The sequence below is a fragment of the Littorina saxatilis genome, linkage group LG17, assembly GCF_037325665.1.
Source record: "Littorina saxatilis isolate snail1 linkage group LG17, US_GU_Lsax_2.0, whole genome shotgun sequence".
NCBI lineage: Eukaryota > Metazoa > Mollusca > Gastropoda > Littorinimorpha > Littorinidae > Littorina > Littorina saxatilis.
In genome coordinates, this window is record NC_090261.1 from 26181804 (window position 1) to 26205124 (window position 23321).

General features: G+C 41.0%; 2 protein-coding genes and 1 long non-coding RNA gene across 4 annotated transcripts in view; 1 reads left to right on the forward strand and 2 right to left on the reverse strand.

Moving 5' to 3' along the window:
- The window catches only part of LOC138951784 (symplekin-like), a 41849-nt gene extending 29041 nt beyond the window's left edge, over positions 1 to 12808 (forward strand). The window contains exons 29-33 of the mRNA XM_070323331.1: positions 1330 to 1506; positions 1974 to 2072; positions 9960 to 10106; positions 10481 to 11380; positions 11811 to 12808. Coding sequence (XP_070179432.1) covers positions 1330 to 1506; positions 1974 to 2072; positions 9960 to 10106; positions 10481 to 11380; positions 11811 to 11897 — 1410 coding nt within the window. The 3' untranslated portion in view covers positions 11898 to 12808. The remainder of the gene's footprint in view (positions 1 to 1329; positions 1507 to 1973; positions 2073 to 9959; positions 10107 to 10480; positions 11381 to 11810) is intronic.
- LOC138952483 (uncharacterized) lies at positions 3563 to 4571 on the reverse strand. The gene is made up of 2 exons (XR_011451383.1): positions 4453 to 4571; positions 3563 to 4168 (listed from the first exon to the last, which is right to left on the reverse strand). It is a non-coding gene; the product is annotated as an uncharacterized lncRNA (long non-coding RNA).
- Positions 12809 to 12929: 121 nt separating the features above from the next.
- LOC138951786 (adenylyltransferase and sulfurtransferase MOCS3-like) lies at positions 12930 to 22081 on the reverse strand. Of its 2 annotated transcripts, none has more exons than XM_070323336.1 (12): positions 21890 to 22081; positions 21305 to 21437; positions 20875 to 20967; positions 19651 to 19771; positions 18165 to 18239; positions 17616 to 17733; positions 16761 to 16869; positions 15524 to 15586; positions 14997 to 15160; positions 14641 to 14688; positions 14104 to 14203; positions 12930 to 13667 (listed from the first exon to the last, which is right to left on the reverse strand). In XM_070323336.1, the coding sequence occupies exons 1-12, from the start codon at positions 21974 to 21976 to the stop codon at positions 13429 to 13431; spliced, it is 1350 nt and encodes a 449-aa protein (XP_070179437.1). In that variant the 5' UTR covers positions 21977 to 22081; the 3' UTR covers positions 12930 to 13428. The 2 variants fall into 2 exon arrangements, with proteins under 2 accessions (XP_070179437.1, XP_070179436.1); XM_070323335.1 differs by having other exon boundaries at positions 21866 to 22081.
- Between the last annotated feature and the right edge of the window lie 1240 nt (positions 22082 to 23321).

The following is a 23321-nucleotide window of genomic DNA, read 5'->3' on the forward strand; positions in this document are numbered from 1 at the left end:
TGGGGTGAAGCGTAGTTCAGTGTCCTAGCACTTTAACTGAAGTTAATGCTATCTATGTGAGTTGGTAAGTATATTAATTAAATCAAAATTTATTTTTGAAATTTTATATTTTGATTTAAAACATCCAGCAAGCACAGGATCTGCAGATGAAGAACATTTTTATGATTGATATGATCAATGTGATTATCTGAGTACTAGATGATTACCTGCTTCGCCGGGAAGAAGTAGAGCCGAATACCAGGCTGCGCCTGGGACCCGGCTTTGCCGGGTGTGAAGCCGGCGCACGAAGGAAAGGAGATAAACGCACAAAACACTGGAGACCTTCTAAAAATAGTAACGTGCAGTGACCTTCTAAAAATAGTAACGTAGTAACGGGAGTATGGATTGACGCCACACGGAGGAAGGGAGATAATCGCGGCTGAAAACACTGGAGAAGATAAGGAAGAGTTACTGGTAGTGGATCCCGACAAAAACACAAAAAAATCGGTTCAGCGCGCACAGCGCTGCGCGCTGAGAGCACGTGTTGAAATATCTCATCGATGAGGTTGTGTCCGGGGTGTAGCTGAATACGGTGTCCAAATTTGAAAAAGATCCACCGAGAACTTTGGCCGTGCATCGCGAACAGACAGACAGACACTAGTCGTATATATATATATTTAGTTTGGCCCAGGATCTAAGCCACTTCAGGAATACACACGTTTCTGTTTGGAGGTAGGGATTCTTTACCTGAAGTTTTTGTAGTGAAAGGTGATATTTTCATTTTTATTTTATTTATACATATAAATAAAAGAGAGTGTCTGTCTGTCTGTGTGTGTGTGTGTGTGTCTGTCTGTCTGTGGTCGCCATACCTCTGAGATGGCAAGAGGCAGGAACAAGATAGTGTGCACGTACACTCCCTAGGTGCCGCAGATGTGCACCTGGGTTTTAGTTTCTTGATTCATTGTTTCCTTTCTCAGATTATGGACCTCCCATTTATTGAATACAGCCTATATGGTGCAAGACCAGTTCAGTGCCTACTGTTCACCTGTAGCAAGCACATCATGCCAGTGATATTAGAGACTCGCTATTGCTCCTATGAGGGGAAGAAATGAAGAATGAAAAATTAACTGGACAGTTCCGGAAATTTCTAGAAGGTAAGGGAGATAACTCTTTTTTTGTATCCAAACAAAGGAGGTAAAGCTAATGATAATGGGATTGCTACAGGGCTCTGCTTACTCCCGGGCGAAGCCGGGCTTAACTGCTAGTTTATTTAATATTTGTGTGTGTGGGTGTGTAAAGCGGCAACACTTTGAGACTCCACATGACAGTGATTTTGTGTTGCGTGATCAGGTGTGGCACCAGAAGAAGGTGTGGGAGGGCTTCATCAAGTGCTGCCAGCGCACCAAGCCCCAGTCCTTCCAGGTCTTGCTGCAGCTGCCCCCAGAACAGCTGACCAACGTCTTCCAGGTGTCCCCCGACCTGCGTCTGCCCCTCCTCGATCACGTCCAGTCCTTCAGTCAGCATCAGGTCAGTCGGTGTCAGTAGTGTGCTGTCAGGGGCGAATATAATGTCCTCTTAGGTCCAATAATTGGCCAAATTGGGACAGGTAGAGGTGTCACTAATGGGCTGTCAGGGGCGAATATAGTGTGACATCTGTTTTGTAGACTCTGCATTTTAAGAACTTTCTTTCTTTCTTGACCATGTTTTCTGTGATGGTCTGTGCGTACAGTATGCAAATTTAGCTCCACTTGAACAGTAGATATCTTTTAAGATCTACTTTTTACAGGTTGGGGGTGGGGGAGGGGGAGGAGGAGTTCTTGATTAAAAGGGAGGGACCACTCTGCTAAGTTATAAGATAACTTCAGTCAGTGCCACGCAGAACTGACACCAGTGTTCAGATTCTGTAGTCCTGTGTTTATCACTCAGTGTGGTTTTTGCCATGTGTTGTTGTTGTGATTGTTGTAAAATGTCATGTTTCTATTTGTGAATTGCAGCTGGCTCACATATCCCCAGAGATCATGCATGTCCTGGAGACGGAGCCCGAACCGGAGAGAGTGGAGGAACCCATGGAGCAAGCTCCTCCAGCACAACAGGTATAATGGAAGGGCGCTGGTTCTGTGCGACGCTTAGTTTTCGAGATAGGTGTGACTGACGAAGAACAGGACGTCACATTCCAAATAAGCACGACTATGTTGCAGGTGGAAGCCGCTGAGATTGCATTTTTTCGGGAGGTTTCCGCAAAAATAGATATTACACGATTTGCGCGAAACAGTTGAGAAGCAGACGATCTCTGAGATCTCTGTTCGTCTCGTGATAACGTTATTTTGTATGATAACGATTCACTTGCAAACTAAAGTATACAATTTGGTGTGTCAGTGATAAATGTAAATAGAAATGTGTAATACAGACAATGCAAGCAAATAAACGTGTTTTTCTTGTGAAAATGTTGCGTTGTGTGGGTGTTTGGGTGGCCACGTGATGTACACAAAGCAAAGTGCGGGACGGACTCTGCTCTGTGCTGTAACACTGGCAAGTTCAAAACACGAGAAAAACGATTTTGTTATGCGGGCAGCCACGGGGGATGTATGTATTTTTCAAATGGTTGTAAAATAAGTCTTGTATTTATCACCATACTCTGGCCCTGTTCTTTTTTTCGTCACACCTAAAACCATTATTTCTTGTGAGCGACGCAGCATTAGTAGCACATCATCTCTTTCTTGCCTCCTCCCATGTCTCTTCTGTCATAAAATACTGCAAATCTTGCACTTTGTCATCATTGTAATATTTTGTGACCAACCTCCCTACAGTTTTGCTAATTTTATTTAGAAAAGCATGTGCTGTAAAGGCAAACCATGAATACATGCATATACATACCCGTTTGACTTGGAATAAAGGCCGTGAAAGGTGAATGCTCGCCTAATAGGCTACTGAGCTTCACTGGTCGATGTGAATGCGTTATATATTGTGTGTAAAAAATGTCTGTTTGTCTGTCTGTCTGTAAAAAATTCCATTTCAAACGGCAGAAATTAATATGTAAGCGCCTAGGGCATCTAGATTAGGCGCATAAAAATGATCACAATAATAATAATAATAATACATGGGTATCATGTAGTTTTTTTTTGTGACTTGCGCAATGGCGTGGTGTTAAGACGTCGGCCTCCTAATCGGGAGGTCGTGAGTTCGAATCCCGGTCGCTGCCGCCTGGTGGGTTAAGAGTGGAGATTTTTCCGATCTCCCAGGCCAACTTATGTGCAGACCTGCTAGTGACTTAACCCCCTTCGTGTGTACACGCAAGCACAAGACCAAATGCGCACGGAAAAGATCCTGTAATCCATGTCAGAGTTCGGTGGGTTATAGAAACACAAAAATACCCTGCATGCCTCCCCCGAAATCGGCGTATGCTGCCTAAATGGCAGGGTAAAAACGGTCATACACTGTTACGACTGGAATTTACGCGTGTATGTCTGTATGTATCTATATCTACTCCTATCAAAAATTGTGCGTGCTACTCTCTGTTTACTATATAACTGTTCTTCACACACACACACACATTCCAACCAGGCACAAAGACAAGAACACAGTATAGCCCTTTGCCCCTGTACCTCTATTTGAATGTTCAATCACAACATAAACATATTATTCTACATCCATTCTACAGATCACTTTCGCTCAACATGAAAGTACTATTTCTGTTAACACACAGAAATCAAACTGCACAAAATTACATACAGGTTATTATGTCATGCAATCTACAGTTCTCGTGCACACACGTATAACACTTGAGGCTTTGTTCCGTGAAAGCCCGTCTGTCTCAAAACACACGAAGACACTGTCTCAAACAATTCTTCTGTTACTATTCACTTCTGTTATACACAGATGACAAACCCCACGACGCTCGACGTCTCGTGGTTATTCACTCGGGAACGTATCTGTACAGCTATCACGCTGGTTAAATTCTCTCAGTCGTACTCACAGTATACAGTGGCACACACTGCTTCACCCCACCCACACAACTGTCTCGTGTGGTGGAATGGGACGGGGTTCCCGTTACGCAGCGCTTCACGCTGTCTTCCCCTCCAGCATTCCCACAGCTCTCGGCTGGAGCTTGAGGGTAGAACCTCCCGTCTCGTTCCCCTTCCGCGACCGCTCTCGGCCCGGGATACCTCCGCGACCCACTCGGCCCGGGATGCTAGAATACACAAGTTTAGACTACCATAAGTCTCCATACTTGAATAAACTTTTATAACGTTCTTTATCACTACCGTCAACTATCTTATGCGGTTACAGTATATACACCCGCTTACTCATAAGCGACTTCATTTCCGAAAAACATGTAAACATTCCCTTTTCCACAATGGCTGACAACCGCGCACGCTTTTCAGCTAATTCACACATGACTCTCCCGGTCATTTCTCAAGTCAATATTTCCGAGCAAAATAATATCTCCGAGTAAAATATCAATTCAATAAATACCTGTAAACACAGCAGTCGAATCTACCGATTCAATACCGCGGCACGAGTCCCCAAACGACCTCTAGCGCCCGGTGAGAAACTTTACAATCAGGAGACACCTCTTCTCCTGTCGATAGTCTGCAAAGCTCTGAGGCTGTAATATCTTTACAACGCCACCTCAGTCAATACTCTTCTCTGATTGGTCACCGACAATACTGCACTGCGTCAGTGACATTATTTCACCGTGCGGTGTCCACTTAAAGTTCGTGGCCCATGAAACTTTGTACACCTGAGTCACATAACTCCAATATACATCTATGTGCAAATCCGTTTGTCACATTACCCCCTCCTCCCGAAAAAAAATGACCGACCGAGGTTATTTTTTCTTTAGGATAACAGATAAAAGAGGGTAATTACTTCACTGCAATACAATTACAATATCGCATTCCACTACGGAACAAAATTTTCCGATCCACTGATCCATATGTGTAACACACTACTTTATGTCTGATAAAGTACTTCTTCCTTCTTCAGGAAGATTCCACTGAGTTTTCCTTTTAACTCACAATTTCCAGTCATGTTGCTTTCCAGCTCAAACATGTAATGTCTTTCTTTAGCATCTTCAATTTTCATATCTTGAGTCCACGACTCTTCCAACATAGTACTACGACTCATGTTCCTGATGCTAAACAAGTAAGTAGTCAAAATCAAGCAAACCATTTTCTTGACCTCTTTCTGCGATTGCCACCATGTCTTACAGCATCAGTAGTCTCTATCGACCTACTCTTTCCACTCGTAGCCAGTGAAAAACCACCTTTTAATCTGTTCACTTCAGCTCGCAGCTGACTGAGTTCTTCTCGAACAACTGCCAAGTCCTGATTCAAACACACAACCTTCTGATCTGGAGTCAGAATCACAGGTTTATCAGGAGGGTTTCTTCTCTTTTCCTGCACACGATTAGTACGAGCCGTAACCCCCTCAGCTTCAGGACAACAGTCTGCACCCCCTGAAATCCCCGGAATGTTGCCTATGATCAAATCAGCGACAGGATCATTCAGGACGCAACAAACCATTTCTCCCGACACATAAGGTGTCTCAACTTTAACTTTCGCCTGAGGATAAGTAAGGACCTCCCCACCAAATGTCTTACAGGTGACCTTTCTACTGACCAACTGGTCTTTTGACACCAATCCACTACGCACTCCAGAAATCGTAGAACCTGAGTCTCGAAGTACTGTACACTCACTCCCGTTGACACTACCATGTTCCAACTTCAGACTTCCAACATCCTGAGTAATTGGTGAAACGACTTCCGCAACAGCAGAATTTCCTGAAACACAAATGTCTGCGACAACAGCATTTCCTGACTCGACTCGCTCATATATACCTGATTCAATCAGATACTTCGGACAAGACCACCTGTCATGGCCGTCAATCCCACAAATCAGACAAGGGTTCTGAGGGTGTGTCCGTAAGGGACACTGAACTGACCAATGTCCTTTCTCATGACATAACAGACAAGTATCTCCGCTCCGGGATAAACCACCTCTGCGACCACCAGTACGATTGCGTCTACTTCCACGAGGATAGTATGTATCACTTTGTGGCTGTGCCTGTGCATCAGACGTACCTCTGCCATAGCTCCAGTTACCTTGTCTACGACCAGCAAAACTGGAACCAAACCTCCGCGACTGCGGACCACCTCTACTATTGCTTTGTGCAAAAGCAGCTGCAGCGTACTCTTCGTGACTACACGAACCTGCAGAAAAAATGGTTGGTCCCGACTTTCGTGACAAGTTTTTCCCAGGTCTCGCTAAGCGATAGCTTTCGGCAGCTTTGACCATTTCATCCAAAGTAACTAGACCTCGTTCTCGAATGAAAGTTGCTAAGTCAGCTGACACGCTTTCAAGGAATTGTTCTCCCAGAATCAAGTTCACTAGACCATCAACATCTGTGGTTATGTCAGATAGCGCAACCCAACGATCAAACAATCGTCGTAACTCAATCCCAAAAGTTTGGAACGGTTCCTTTTCACTTGGACGGATATTTCGGAGCTTTTGTCTAAATGTCTCAGACGTGCACTGAAATTTCTTCAGCAAGTTTTCTTTCAAACATTGGTATGTTAGTTCACCAGCAGCAGCAAGGCTATGGTATAGGTTTAATGCATTGCCCTCTAAAAGAGCAGACAAGTACGTGATCCACCTTGTCTCTTCCCATCCCAGAGATTTAGCATGAGTTTCAAATCTGAACAAGTATGAGTCTATATCATCTTGCTGTTCCCTGAATGCAGGGAGTCTGGGGTAAACAGGGCGAGCACCTACATTAGTGTGAGAATCCCGACCATTTTGTGGTGCACGCGACCCAGCACTAATTTCAGCCTGCCTAATCTCAAGCTCTCTTTGTTTTAACTGGTGTTCTCTTTCTTTGTCTCTTTCTTCTCGTTCCAATTCTTTTTGTCTCTCTTCTCTTTCCAATTCTTTTTGTCTCTCTTCTCTTTCCAATTCTTTTTGTCTTCGACTTTCTTCAATTTGTGCATCTTCCCTTTCTTTTTGTCTATCCAATTCTTTTTGTCTTTCTTCTTTTTCTCGTTTTCTCTCCAAACGATCAAAACTCTCTTTCACGTATTTTTCACGTTTCTCTGCAGCCAGACCCAAAGTCTCTGCCTGTTTTACAAACTTTTCAAACAACGCATCATAATCATCATCGCTCTCCATTGTGTAAGTCTTGAACTTTCAAAATCACACCAAAATATGTCCAAGTTTAGAGAAAAGTTTTGAAAAAGTTTCAAACAAAATCCAAACTCAAGCAATCTACTTGAAAACTGTCAGGTACCACAAAAAATCTGGCACCAAAACCAATAGTCAATACAAGACTATATCCAAATACGTTTTGGCGTAAATCTCACGCAAAAATATCCAACAGTTTTAATGAAAGTCAAATATTCAGTCAATGAAGTCAAAACGAATCTTCAAACATATATACAAGTACAAACAAAACAACAACCCCAAACCACAAATAGGAGGAAAAATTCAAAGTTCAAAAATACAACACAAGTAAAGACTTAAGACTAATCAACAAACTAAGTACTAAATCAGAAAATCAAAGCCAAAATAAGTCAAGTCCAACTAAAGAAAACGCAGTTGGAAGCAAAATAAAACGAAGTTCCAACAAATTTATGAAGTGAAACACTCCATATAAAACTAAAACTAATTTAAAGTTGTAAATAGTAGCTTAAAATAACCAACAAAAAATGTAGGTGGAGGCAAATAAAACAAATTCCCAAAAAAAAAATATTAAAGTGACACAATCACTTCAAACTAATTACCTTAATTACTTACAACAAAACTCAACAAAACCAATCCTACAAAATCAATAGCTAATCAATCACATCAACAACAAAAATTCAAAATGAAATCAGAAAATTCCAAAGTCCAAAAGAACAAAATTAATCAAAGTTAATTAACTTTACAAAGGCAAAGGGCAATAAACAACAGATAGATCCCTATTCCAAAGCAGAAAGAAAAAAAATGTTCTAACTATTTTACAAAATGAAAGCACAGAAAAGAGCAAGGAAAGAGAAATGAAAGACCCCACAGGAAGAAAAATGAAGCTATTCCCTCAGTGCTTAGAACTGTACAGTAAGCACTACCGTAAAACTGGAGACGGTAACAATACAAAACAAGACATGAACGACACAACTATTCAATCTGAAAAATCTCTGTCTGCGTGACCTACTGCCAAAAATTCTAAAAAACCCAACACAGGGGACAAAATTAAATTTAGCAAAGCAGGGAAACAACTACAAATTTTAACTAACACAGAGTAATCGGGGTCACCAAATGTTACGGCCGGAATTTACGTGTGTATGTCTGTATGTATCTATATCTACTCCTATCAAAAATTGTGCGTGCTACTCTCTGTTTACTATATAACTGTTCTTCACACACACACACACATTCCAACCAGGCACAAAGACAAGAACACAGTATAGCCCTTTGCCCCTGTACCTCTATTTGAATGTTCAATCACAACATAAACATATTATTCTACATCCATTCTACAGATCACTTTCGCTCAACATGAAAGTACTATTTCTGTTAACACACAGAAATCAAACTGCACAAAATTACATACAGGTTATTATGTCATGCAATCTACAGTTCTCGTGCACACACGTATAACACTTGAGGCTTTGTTCCGTGAAAGCCCGTCTGTCTCAAAACACACGAAGACACTGTCTCAAACAATTCTTCTGTTTCTATTCACTTCTGTTATACACAGATGACAAACCCCACGACGCTCGACGTCTCGTGGTTATTCACTCGGGAAACGTATCTCTGTACAGCTATCACGCTGGTTAAATTCTCTCAGTCGTACTCACAATATACAGTGGCACGCACTGCTTCACCCCACCCACACAACTGTCTCGTGTGGTGGAATGGGACGGGGTTCCCGTTTCGCAGCGCTTCACGCTGTCTTCCCCTCCAGCATCTCCACAGCTCACGGCTGGAGCATGAGGGCAGAACCTCCCGTCTCGTTCCCCCTTCCGCGACCGCTCTCGGCCCGGGATACCTCCGTGACCCACTCGGCCCGGGATGCTAGAATACACAAGTTTAGACTACCATAAGTCTCCATACTTGAATAAACTTTTATAACGTTCTTTATCACTACCGTCAACTATCTTATGCGGTTACAGTATATACACCCGCTTACTCATAAGCGACTTCATTTCCGAAAAACATGTAAACATTCCCTTTTCCACAATGGCTGACAACCGCGCACGCTTTTCAGCCAATTCATACATGACTCTCCCGGTCATCTCTCAAGTCAATATTTCCGAGCAAAATAATATCTCCGAGTAAAATATCAATTCAATAAATACCTGTAAACACAGCAGTTGAATCTACCGATTCAATACCGGCACGAGTCTCCAAACGACCTCTAGCGCCCGGTGAGAAACTTTACAATCAGGAGACACTTCTTCTCCTGTCGATAGTCTGCAAAGCTCTGAGGCTGTAATATCTTTACAACGCCACCTCAGTCAATACTCTTCTCTGATTGGTCACCGACAATACTGCACTGCGTCAGTGACATTATTTCACCGTGCGGTGTCCACTCAAAGTTCGTGGCCCATGAAACTTTGTACACCTGCGTCACATAACTCCAATATACACTATGTGCAAATCCGTTTGTCACATACACGTACAAATCCACTCGTGCTAAAAACGTGAGTGAACGTGGGAGTCTAAGCCCATGAACAAAGAAAAAGAAAAAGAAGTAGATTGTTTGTCTCCTCAAACCAATAGTCCCTGTCTCCAGATCTCTCTTTCTCTTCTTTTCCAATTGTTTGTCTTGTTTTCCAATTGTTTTGTTTTGTTTTCTACCTTGCTTTCTTGTGCCCTCTTCTTTGTACTCCACACCCTTTTCAGCAAAAAACCCTCTCTCTTCTGTTCTTAAAATGTCTGTCCTTTTGTTTCAACGCTTTTCATTCCATAGTTTATCATGCCTGACCTTGCTGTCAATCACAGGGTGAGCCCACCCCCCCAGGTACGACGACCACCCCTGTCACACCCAAGGCGGCCGTGTCAGCACCGGCGCCCAAACCCATAATGCCCATTGGTGAGATTCGCTCCATTTCCACCATCTCGGCCGACACCAGGGCACAGTATAGAGAGGTCAGTAAAGCGTCCTTGAGCGCATGTGTGAAAGAGAGGAAAAGAAAGTGAGAGAGAGGCAAGACTCGATTCACTCTTTTGTGGCTGCCCATTGTTGACGAAGTTTTTCTGTCAATCAACTATTCTTTGTGTGTCTGTGTTTGTATTGACAGTAAGAACATAACAATAACAGTACTTCATTGTCCATTAAAATGAGTACATTTAAGAATAGAAAATTTTCTTCTTTGTCCCATACCTGAAATAAATAGTATCTTACCATAAAACTGAGAAGGGAAATGAACATGGAAAACTGGTTAACTACTTTCGTCAATAAGAAAGGAAGTCTGCCATATAAACTGTTCTATCTTAATAATGTACTCTTTTCTTGACTTCAGACTCCACTGCTAGATGCTGACATTCAGATCACTGCTGAGAAGATTGTGATCAAGTTAGAGCCGCAGTCCCCTCCACGAACAACACAGAAAGAAACACCCAGTTCTGTCTTCAAGGATGTCTCCCCAGCAAGAAGGTCATCTTCTTCAGCCAGAGCATCAGAATCAAGTTCAACGCCTGCAGAGAAGTCAAAAACCTTTGAAAAGTCTGCATCCAAGCCCACAGAAAAGTCTGCATCAAGGTCTTCATCAGATACATCAAGGTCTTCATCAGATAAACCAAGGTCGTCATCAGATGCACCAAGGTCTTCATCTGATAAACCAAGGTCTTCATCAGATGCACCAAGGTCTTCATCTGATAAACCAAGGTCTTCATCAGATGCACCAAGGTCTTCATCAGATAAACCAAGGTCTTCATCAGATACACCAAGATCTTCAGATACACCAAGATCTTCAGATAAACCAAGGTCTTCTTCAGATGCACCAGCGAGGTCATCAGATGCATCAGCAAAGTCTGCCTTGGATGTATCAAAGTTCACGGAGTCATCAAGGTCTTCTTCAGGTGCATCGGCAAAGTCTGCTTCGGATGTGTCAAAGACACCTGCGGATGCGTTAACAAAGTCAGTAGAAACGTCAGGCAGGTCTCCTGGCAGAGGGAGCGCTGTGTCCGTGCTGACCGAGATCAAAACGGAACCAGCCAAGTTTGAAAGTCAAGCTGCACCTCCAGTAGACACAGCAACCCCTGGGGACACATCCTCAGGAGAAAAAGAGGCACAGGACACTCCCACGACAGATTCTGGCAAAACAACACCAAAGGCCTCCAGGCGAAAGTCCACCCCTGAAGCAGCCACCCATGAAGAGGAGCGGACGCCTCCGTCCAAAGAACCAGAATCATCAGACCAGGTAATGATTGGAATGCAGGCCTTGCCCGAGGAGTGTGTTGGCATCAGCTGTAGATTATACAAGGTCCAGCTGTCATCACAAGGTAGTGTTAACAGTTCCAGCTGTCATTTAGTCATCTGACAAGCTGTCACTTTGACGCTTTGTGCCTTCCATACTTTTTCAAGATTTATCTAAGTCCAAGGTTGTCAGGTATGCATTTATGACAATAATCTGTTCATTGTCTCGTGCCCATACTTTGGAAGATTAAGCTTTGTGAAGTGTCCAAACATTTGATGACTTGATAACCTGTGGCAGCAGAGCTAAATTCACACTTGGATTACACAGTAAAGAGAGGGCTGTTAGGTTGGTTCCAGTTCATTCATTTTCTGGTGTTTGTTCCACTTTCTTTGAGCAATTTCATTCTTAACAAGTGTTACATTCTTTATTCCAGACACCTGAAGAGGACGCAGATTCTGGCAAAAGACGGTCGTCACGAGCAAAGGCAGCTCCCACTCGTCGCAGCACACGCAAAAGATGAAAGCCTGGTATTCCTGCGTTCAGCAGTCATCTGGTCATCTCAGCTTTTTCGGTCAATTTTCTTTCTCGTCTTTCTTTGAGACGGGAGACTTGATTGATGGGAGAATTGAATATTGTGGTGGTTATTGATTTTGAAATGAGACCAAAAAACTTTCTTCTGGTAAGGTTGACATCAGTGTTGTTATAATAATTATGGTGTAGCAGAACAGTAATTTGACTAATTTAGCCATAAAATGTTTAAGATATTTGTATTTGCTGTGGTTTGGGGTTGATCATTCCTGTTTGTTCCTGGTTTCATTCATGGTGTGCTGACTTTGAATTCGATCAAAAGATGATTGTCGCTGCCATCTTCAGGATGATAAAAAGTAAGGAATGACGGCACATGATGTACAGTGTTTTGTCATGTTACATATTACGTCACTCTTTCGTGCGCGTTCTCTGTCTGTCTCTCTCTTTCCTCCCTCTCTCACTCACTCACACACACACACATTACACAAACATGCTTTGTTGTAAGGTTGGTGCTGTTGTGTGGTGTAGCAGGACAGTGATTTGACTGGTTTTTTTTGTATTGATGAATGAAAATGAAAGTATTTTCAACAAATGAATTAACGCTGTCATAAAACTGAGCATTGTGAATGTTTACTCTTCACACTTCAATGTATGATGTGAAGAAAATACAGAATTAAATTTTTCATCCAAATCAAATTTCTCATTATTTTCTTGTTGTTGACAGCAATATGTATGGTTGGTGAAAGTATTTGTACATTTTAAAGAGATTGTTCTGTCAGATTTGAAGTCAGAGTGTGGTCTGAGAAGCTATGAAGCTGTTTTTCAGCCAATATCAGTGAAATTAATGTGCATGTTGAAATCGTTGTTGGAACTTAATCATTTGAATAAATGTTAGTGAACTGCTCTCTGTGTGTGTATGACTTTGGTTGTGTGTGTGTGAATTGATCTAACTGATACAATAACCATACAGTGATTGATTTTCTGATATACCCTCCCATGCATGAAAGGACTGACAACTTTGGAATAAACTTCTTCACAAGTAAAGCTCTGTTTATTCACCTGTTACACAGTAATGCATTCAGTTACAATATGAAATGAATGGCTCTATTTTCTTAATTTTATTTGTTATCCCTTTTCAGTCCATATTTTTAAATTAGGAAAATCACATACCTTCGTAATCACTCTGAAAAGATTACACAATTAAAAACTACACCTTGCAATTATTTCATTCAGCATTCCATCCAGCTATTCTCTCTCCCTCTCTCTCTCTCTGTTTTAACAGAAAGAGCATGATTTGCAGACTTTGACCCTCCCTTCCTCTACTCTTGTACAGCACTGGAGAACTTATAGCCATGAAGTTGACTCACTTCGTATATTTCAAGTCTTGTTAGGAAAATTGGTTTAATTCAAATCAACATCTGCATAACACACACACACACACACACAAACACATGTTAGCCGAAAGCCAGACTCACAGCCATCAATTTCATACACCCAGCAGAAACACTCCCATGAAAGTCCAATCAGTACACAGGGAACAAGGAGTCTACATCTCTCGCCCATGCATGTAAGCCACCTCGAATGTCTCTGATGTTGAGGTTAGAATCGTGAAGTAACTGCACCGCTAGCTGAGAATCGTTACCACGGCGACACACCACCACAACAGGACTTGTGTCCAGAGGGATCCCTGAGGATGCTAACTGCCGTTTGATTTGTTCCACAAGTGCTGATGGATCCTTCTTCACTGTGTTGATCGGAATGTCTGGTGTCAGTTAAGGTAAGAATTTGTTTTATTGTTTATTCAAAGCAGTATTTTATGCAGCAGAACTCTGTGGACTAACATCATATAATTTGAACTTCATTCATATCCTCTGAACAGCATATCAATAAAAGATCAAACAACAGACTCCTGAATGAAACAGAGAGAATGAAGTGAGACTGAAAAGGTAATAAAACGTAAGCCTATGTCTTAGGAATATGATTGAATAACTCATTGATGAACTGTCAAGGTATCTCACAAGAGGTGACTATTCCAATTGTTTAAAAATAAATGTAATTTTTCTTGTTTGCATTTTGTCTAGTTTTCAGGGTACCCAATCAAAGGGAAAACAGCAGTAACAAGAAATACAGAGTGGAATTAATCAGTTAACATTAGAATTGTGGCAGGGAATACAATGATATCTCTGTAACAAGGATACTGAGGGCTGGATGAGGTAGGTGACAGATCTCCATCTCCACTGGTAGTCGCACATCCAGCAGCACATGCTCAATGCCGTTCTCCAGCAAAGTTTGGTATTCCTGGAATGTAAAAAAGGATAATTTGAATCTTTGCAGTACAGAACAAACCAGCCTGTGGTACTATTCAACAGTAGATTACGAAGTCAAGAAGATATGGCGTTAGCATGCGTGCATATTGACCCCCACCTTCGTTGACTCAAGTACCATCATTTTCTTCAAGACAGCAAGGCATTTTATGCAGTGCAGCCCCATCTTTTATTTCAAATGCTTGAAATGTTTCTAACACAATCCCATTCCCCATAAATAAAAACAATTTGCCTAAACCCACAGTACCGTGAAGAAGTCATGCAAATATTCTTCCTAAGCTGCTATGTTTCTGTAAAGGGCTACCTGCCGGAAGTATCTAAAGCCTTTCTTTCTGACAAGCAGCCTCTGTTTTAAGTAAAACATCTTTGTGGCAAATTCAGACAAAGAAACAAGAGGATAAAGAGGTTTACCTTTGCTGTCATGCGACTGGAAGCTGGCAGCACCTTCTTCTCTTGATCCTGCACAGTAAACAGTACGCAACGTGAAGAGCCAAAGAGGACCTACATGTGTCATTAAACAAATCTCCAAGTTTCATCCACAGGCTAGTATATATATGCCATCAAGTAATCCCTAGTTATGGCTCAATGTCATTTGAACTACTCAACACACACACACACACATCTACCTGCGCAGTTTCAACAAACAGGCAAGCCAAAAACAAAACAACTGAAATTTTTGAAGAAGCATTCCTTTTTGCATTGCAAAACCTTTCTCTAAAAACCAACAAATTGATCAATGAAGAAAATAACTTCAGGAAATATCTCACCTTATCTGTAGCTCTTGCCCCACAGAACTGTTCATAGTCAATCAGCTGTGTCATGGATGGGTTGTCCCCACACACAGGACACAACACCTGTCGTCCTCGCAGTTTGATGGTGCGAGTCGTGCAGTCAATGGCATCAAACAGCATCAGACGCTGGTTTAGAGGAGCTGGTTATTTTGTCAAGGAGTTTTTAAAACTCACTCCTTAAAAGAGTGTCTCTTCTCTTAGAAGAACATTTTTATGCCGCGGATGTTAAACACAACCAAGTAAATGCATGTCAAGTTTTCTGTATTGAATCCAAACACAAAACTTGACATGCACACACATTAAAATGTTCTACCCAAAACTCTGATATCATGTTTCTGATAGGGGTGGGAGCGATATGGATCATACAGAACGAGAGTTTTTTTCTGAAGTGTATCAGAAAATGAAATATTTTATGCAGAGGTGGATTACTGTACCTCCTTCGGCATACACAGAAAACAACTTAAAGTTTGCTGTTCTCAGAGGTGGCTAGTACGAAAGGATACTTCCAATATCTGCAGCTATCTTGATAGCTTCCAGAGCCTGGTAACACCCGATGATGCCAGGGACTAGAAACAGAAACAAGACAATATCATTTAAAAGTACAGCACTTGTCCACTTGAGCGTATGGTACTTTCTCTGCCAAAGAAAATGTATAATTTTCTCTTCTGTTACAGTGGTGATGCCCTGACTCACACACATATATTGATCCATAGCATACAAACACACACACAGCATTCAAGACAAAAGAGCCACAAAGTCATACACCTTTTCCTTATGAGAATGAATAATAACAAGTCGCGTAAGGCGAAAATACAATATTTAGTCAAGTAGCTGTCGAACTCACAGAATGAAACTGAACGCAATGCCATTTTTCAGCAAGACCGTATACTCGTAGCATCGTCAGTCGACCGCTCATGGCAAAGGCAGTGAAATTGACAAGAAGAGCGGGGTAGTAGTTGCGCTAAGAAGGATAGCACGCTTTTCTGTACCTCTCTTTGTTTTAACTTTCTGAGCGTGTTTTTAATCCAAACATATCATATCTATATGTTTTTGGAATCAGGAACCGACAAGGAATAAGATGAAAGTGTTTTTAAATTGATTTCGACAATTTAATTTTGATAACAATTTTTATATATTTAATTTTCAGAGCTTGTTTTTAATCCAAATATAACATATTTATATGTTTTTGGAATCAGAAAATGATGGAGAATAAGATGAACGTAAATTTGGATCGTTTTATAAATTTTTATTTTTTTTTTACAATTTTCAGATTTTTAATGACCAAAGTCATTAATTAATTTTTAAGCCACCACGCTGAAATGCAATACCGAAGTCCGGGCTTCGTCGAAGATTACTTGACCAAAATTTCAACCAATTTGGTTGAAAAATGAGGGCGTGACAGTGCCGCCTCAACTTTCACGAAAAGCCGGATATGACGTCATCAAAGACATTTATCAAAAAAATGAAAAAAACGTTCGGGGATTTCATACCCAGGAACTCTCATGTCAAATTTCATAAAGATCGGTCCAGTAGTTTAGTCTGAATCGCTCTACACACACACACACACACACACGCACATACACCACGACCCTCGTTTCGATTCCCCCTCGATGTTAAAATATTTAGTCAAAACTTGACTAAATATAAAAAGTAAGCATAAATACAAAACAAACATTAGAGACAAAACAAACAAGAGAAACTAAAACAAAGGGCCCCTTGGAGCATTAAAAAGGTACAAACCAACTCCCAGAACACCGCCATCAGAACAGTTTGTGACGGTCTCCGGGGGTGGAGGTTTGGGGTACAGACAGCGGTAACAGGGTCCACCCTTGTGGTTATATACTGTCAGCTGAAACAGGTAATCACTTGTGGCCATTTTCATGCAATTAAAAGGAGAGAGAGAGAGAGAGAGAGGGGGGGGGGGGGTTACTAATTGATCTTTCATACACACGAAAAAAGACCCATTGCAAATGTGTAGCTTTCAGTCTGTCTGTGCTACAGCATCCAGAGTGATGAAAGAGAGAGAGGAGGGAGAGAGAGAGAGAAGGAGGGAGACAAGAGAGAAGGAGGGAGAGAGACACATGGACAGAGGGAACTAGACTGAATATCTAGATGAGGTTAATGTTCAAGAATGTTCTAGTCTCAAACTCAAAGTCACAAAAAAATTAAGGAAATTAAAGAAAGCCTATGGTAATGAAGTGTTGTACTCCTAAACACTTCTTCAAACTTCCTTTTTCTCTTTTGCCTTTCTGTAAATCACACACGATTCAACTGTCCCTCAAAAACCGGCACGGTTGGCCTAGTGGTGAGGCGTCCGCCCCATGATCGGGAGGTCGTGGGTTCGAACCCCGGCCGGGTCATACCTAAGACTTTAAAATTGGTAATCTAGTGGCTGCTCCGCCTGGCGTCTGGCATTATGGGGTCTGTGCTAGGACTGGTTGGTCCGGTGTCAGAATAATGTGACTGGGTGAGACATGAAGCCTGTGCTGCGACTTCTGTCTTGTGTGTGGCGCACGTTATATGTCAAAGCAGCACCGCCCTGATATGACCCTTCGTGGTCGGCTGGGCGTTAAGCAAACAAACAAAGAAACAAACCTGTCCCTCAAAACGCAGAGCGCTGCCAGACACTAGGGGTTTACCAGCAAGCACACAGGCGTCGTTCAGCAGGTACCTTGTTGCAACGTTGTCTGTGGCGTCAAGCACAATGTCATAGCTAATTTAAGTCAAGGATTAACAGAAGAATCTGTTTTTCACATTTTTACAAACTATTCAAACATTTTGCAGTACAAGACATGCATTTTTAATCATGAAACAAGCTGCCTGCATTAAAACTCTTAAATGTTAATTCTATTTTTGATTCTCCTGACTGGTTTCACAACTAAGAGATGGTCTCTCTTACTCTGTTTTAGCCACTTTGGCCAAAAATACAAATGAACAGTGGCTTTTATCCAAACCATATGCTATCTTCAGAAGACAATGCATGTGTTGTTTTGAGGTGTATCCCTACCAGTGCTCATAAGGCTTTTCATAAATGTTAAGAAGTAGTTACAGAATCATCAATATATCCAGCCGCGAGAAAAGTTCCTACAAACATTTCCGCTGAATATCAATTTCATGTTCCAGACTTCATCTTTCAAAGGATACTCTCTGATGATGGACATTGCATTGTCACTGCTCAGCTGAACCTTGTGTGTGATAAAGTTGAGACTGGAGTTCAGGCTGAAACAAATACAATGTAATGACTCTACATGTATTCAGGAACTAATCTAAACCCATGAACACAGCATTCACCAAAGATAAAATAGCCTTGATTGTAAACAAAAAATAAAACAGATAAAAACCTACACCAAAGTAACATCTGAACAGTCACTTGAAGATGTATCTATATATATATACGACTTGTGTCTGTGTGTCTGTGTGTCTGTGTATTTGTGTGTTTGTGTATTTGTGTATTCGCCATGCACGGCCAAAGTTCTCGATGGATCTGCTTCAAATTTGGTGGGCATATTCAGGTTGACCCGGTACAGGACACAACCTGGTCGATATTTCAACACGTGCTCTCAGCGCGCAGCGCTGAACCGATTTTGGTTCCACCTCAGCTACCCGGGCCCCCATACCGACACACCATAGCCGCTACACCACATCACAACGCCAAAGTTCTCGGTGGATCTTTTTCAAATTTGGACACCGTATTCAGCTACACCCCGGACACAATATCATCGATGAGATATTTCAACACGTGCTCTCAGCGCGCAGCGCTGAATCGATTTTGGTTTTTGTGTTCATTTCACCATTATAAGTAACTCTTCCTTATCTTCTCATATTCTCCAGGTTTTCAGCGTTTACCTCCCTTCCTTCGTAATGGTGCACTATAGTGTGAGTGGAGCGTCTTCGGATATTCCCGGCGTTCTGTTACTGTTACTATTTTTAGAAGGTCAACGCAGTGTCCAGAACGTAAATTGGACCCGTAAATTATCCTCACTGTAAAAGTGCAAAGGTCGAATCAATTTATAGCCACGCGAAAAATACACTGTCATCTATCTCTCTATAGATACGGCTTCTCTGTGTTTTTGTGTGTGTGTGTGTGTGTGTGTGTGTGTCTCTATGTGAGCAACACCTGTGCATTGTTCAGTTCTGTTTGTGATGTGGTCTGGCGGCTTTTGTGTAAATTTATGTACTGGCCTTCCTTTTAGAAGCCATAACTTGCTCAGTCCTGTTTGAGTGGAGTTCGCCTCCAAAGGTGATTAACACGGTTACATTCGTCGACAAGGATGGGACTCGATATGGTCAGGAATGGCATTATGGCCACTGAATCATTTTCGTGCTGTTCCCATTCCACGAATCTGGGAGGGACCTAAGCTTGGCGGGTCCATTGTTCGGACCCGGCGAAGCCGGCGTACGGCTCTAAGTACTTCTTCCCGGCGAAGCCGGCTACCCGGCGAAGCGGGTATTCATTCTAGTAGAATATAATCAGCTTCTCGAAAACTGTCTGGTAACAGTAGCTTTCAGAGTGCACATTACAAATTTACTCTTAAAATTAAACATTAAATTCTGAGCTTTTTATCCTTTTTTCAGCATACACAGCCTAAAAAAATCAATGATGGAAGAAGAAAAAATATAAAAATCTCACTTTCTGCAGGATATTGCAACAGATTCTGCCTTTGAGACCCCAACCCTGTGTTCTGTGTGAAGAATCTGACGGTGAAGATTGCTGATCTCCACTTCATCATAATCCACAATTCCAATTTTTCCTGCAAAAAACACACACATTATAATAACAGCACTCTGACTACATAGCAGCATAGAATGTACAGGCACTGTCATCTAACCATCAGCAAGACTATACTTCGTGATTCCGGCATGCTTTGCTCAACAACTATAGTTGCAAGCAAGCTTTCCTGTAAAAATGCAGCATTTTGATTCTTTGTGTGACATAAGACTTATAAACAGATCTTTAAAAAAAATTCAAAAGTCTTTGCATCACAGGTTTGTCAGATATTGTTTTACACACACATAAGGAGCACAATGGTTATCCATTCTGATAATCATCGGTCCACGGCTATCGCCAGTTTCTCTCTGACAGCATGCTGAATTATTGCGCGAATCTATCAAAACAAGAATACAGAGTTATCTCCCATATGTTTTTCGCGAGCATTGATCTAAATTTGAGATCAGTGTTTGCGAGACGAAAATGATTGCAGATTGGCCGACTTCGACAGTGATCTCCGTTCTGTTCTTCACAGTTATGATAAAGACATCGTTCTAAGGTCAAAACAAGTCGAAATTTTGAGACTGCTGTCGGAAGGAGACCGTGATATATGGTTGCATCACTCTCAACAGGTTACAGAAAAAATTGTCTGCTCCGGCACGCGCCGAAGCCAAAGTTGATTATCACATGACACTTTAGAGTTGTTTGCACAGTAAATACATCCGCGAAAGATAGCTCGCTTGAAACTGTCTTACAATATCAATTTCTTTGTAATTTAAAAATTACACAACACCATGAAAAATCATTATCGATGATCGCGAATCTGCTTATATCCATAACACATTACGAAAAGATCTAAATATGTAAAAAATCGATTTCTTACCCACAGAAAGAAAACCAAGGCATCCTGTCAGTGATAGAATGAGACCCGAAGGGAAGTAACTCATTTTTGACCTGAGTTCAGGATGAATGGTTATCCTCAATCCAGTCATTCATAAAATTAAATGACATTTTGAGGGAAATAAAACATAAGGACAAACACACACAAAGAGCCAGAATTCCTGTTTCAGAGTTGTGAAAAACTAAAATCGTAACAACAAGAAAACACAGAGAAACAGACACAATTTGAACACGATGCTTACTTACCAACACCTGCTGCTGCAAGGTAAATGGCCGCTGGACATCCCAGACCTCCAGCCCCAACAATCAGAACTTTGCTGGACAGCAGTTTTACCTGACCTGCACATGTATAAATGACGACTGATGCAAAACTAAAATAAGGAAGAAGAAAAAATATTGAATAAAGCACATAGTAAAGACTCAATCACTCTTTTTCTAAAAGGTTAGAAAATGATTTTAAAAAGTGAAACCTTGCATGTGCATATGCATGTGTTTATGATTATACATGTACATATATATACTTGTCTGTGCTCATTGTCACAACTAATTTTATACATGTGTCAGCTATAATGTAAACATTTTCATTTATCAGACACTTTATACAAAGAAATAATCAAACGATTTTCAGTGTACTGAAATTATTTGTTAATGTGATTTTAGATGTTGTTATTATAACCTTTGACGCCCAGTTCTGGAAGAATAAGCTGTCTGCTGTAGCGGCCAATTTGATCATTGGTCAGCTTCTGATTCCCATTGTGAATTGTCTTGGGCTCTGTACCATCAGAAGCATCTTCTACGCTTTTCTTCTCCTGAAAGACAAATCCACCAAGTCTGACACAGGGTACATTCACAGGATTGCAACAGAAATTAACACATTCAGGATCAGGATCGATACATTGCAGGAACCTTTTTATTCAATGAATATATCTTACACACAGACAAGTAGCATGAGATACCAGTTCAAAATCTAAGGTGTCTCAGAGTGTGTGTGTGTGTTTTTTGTTGTTGTTGTTGTTGTTGCCCACTTGTCCCTTCAGCTTAAAAAAGTTAAATAATTGAAAGTACAGAGCCTAAATAATCAGAATAAAAGCTATACTGGTAGCAAAACAACCCTGTCCATCCTCCTCCATCCCAAAACACATATACACAGTAACTCACACAGTGACACACACACACAAAAAAAGATTTCGGTTGTTCAAAATGCATAGTCACGGTAGTATGATTAAGACTACATTACGTGCAAAAAATCAGCTGCTTGTACCATGTCAGCAAGACGTTGCTTCAGTTCCGACAATTCTTCCTCTCTTCTGCAGATTTCTTGCCGTAGTCTTTCAAGATCAGCTGCCATGATCAATTGGTTTTACGGGATAACACTGTGACAAAATCTGTATTGTTTACACTCACAGTGCATAACATGTGTTCGCAGTGCGTGTGTGTTATTTCCGGCTACCCATGAATTGGCCCTCCAATCCGCAAGAGTGCGTTTGTGAAGCAGTTATTTCCCATTACAAAATGCCACGCCCATTTTTTTCTGAGCTCTCTCTCTCTCTCTCTCTCTCTCCGGGACAAAAAAAGAACAACAGCAAATACAACAACCATCACCACCATGTCTTATTGAATTGGCTACATATTTATTTCACTTTCCTTTTAGTTTGTTTGTGACCTGACCAAATGGACCTTTCTCTAAGACACACACCAACAACAACAAATATCTAAAACACCATATTACATTACATGGTGATAACACTACCGGTACGACATCTTTACTATAGACTGGGAACTTAAAAATCACCTTGCAGGCATAACAAATTATGTACTGCCTTATGTACCCCCCCCCCCCCCCCCCCCCGAATCTTCCACCCCAAATTTCTGTTAAAAAAGTCACACTTTATTTTCTACCAAATATTTTTCATGAAATAATATCATAGTTGCATACTGACTTCAGAAAGTAACGCAAGTAAATTTAATATATTTACATAATTTCTTGACAAATGTACAATATATTCATAAGAGTCAAGTAATTCATATCAGTTCCCATACTTTCTGGCTTTCTGGTGTTTTCTCTTTTCTTCTTCTCCTTTTTCTGAGCAGTCCTATTCCTGTTCAACCAGTCCCTAAGTTCTAAACTTGAGATTAAGACATCACAGGCTCATTGATAAATAGTGAAAAGTCTGAAGCTTTACTCACAAGTGTAACAACAATTAATGAAGGGTCCAGAAACACACACACACACACACACACACACACACACACACACACTATAGTAAAAAAAAAAAATGTTTAAGAGACCAGGGTTTATTTTGTTGAAATTCTGTTTATTTACCAACACACCCACTGCACACAAAACTGGTAAAGAAATCGCAGCAATAAACTGAGTACACCATATCACAATTTCATTCAGCATTAAAACCAATCCAACACACTGTAACTAAACCTGCATGACAGAGTATTGCAAATTTTTCTTTGATGGAAAGAGAAGAATAAAATAGGAGTAAAATCCAACCTAAAAGAAAACACAAGTTATTCAGTTACAGTGAAGAAGAATGAAATATGTGTCAAATTCAACCTAACTAGAAAACACAAGTAATTCAGCTACACTGGATTTGTGTAATGAAACAATTGCCTTTTTTGACAAACTAAAAGTACAAGCTCACACACATGTGAACAACCAGCATAATTGAGTATGTAGATTC

Excerpts from the sequence above, each read along its gene's own strand:
- LOC138951786 (XM_070323335.1), bottom strand. The coding sequence starts at position 21,976 with ATGGCAGCTGATCTTGAAAGACTACGGCAAGAAATCTGCAGAAGAGAG. Across the intron at positions 17,734-18,164 it reads GCAATGTCCATCATCAGAGA|CTATGACATTGTGCTTGACG; the intron begins GTATCCTTTGAA and ends GACTTAAATTAG. Across the intron at positions 15,161-15,523 it reads GATAGCTGCAGATATTGGAA|CTCCTCTAAACCAGCGTCTG; the intron begins GTATCCTTTCGT and ends CAAAATAACCAG.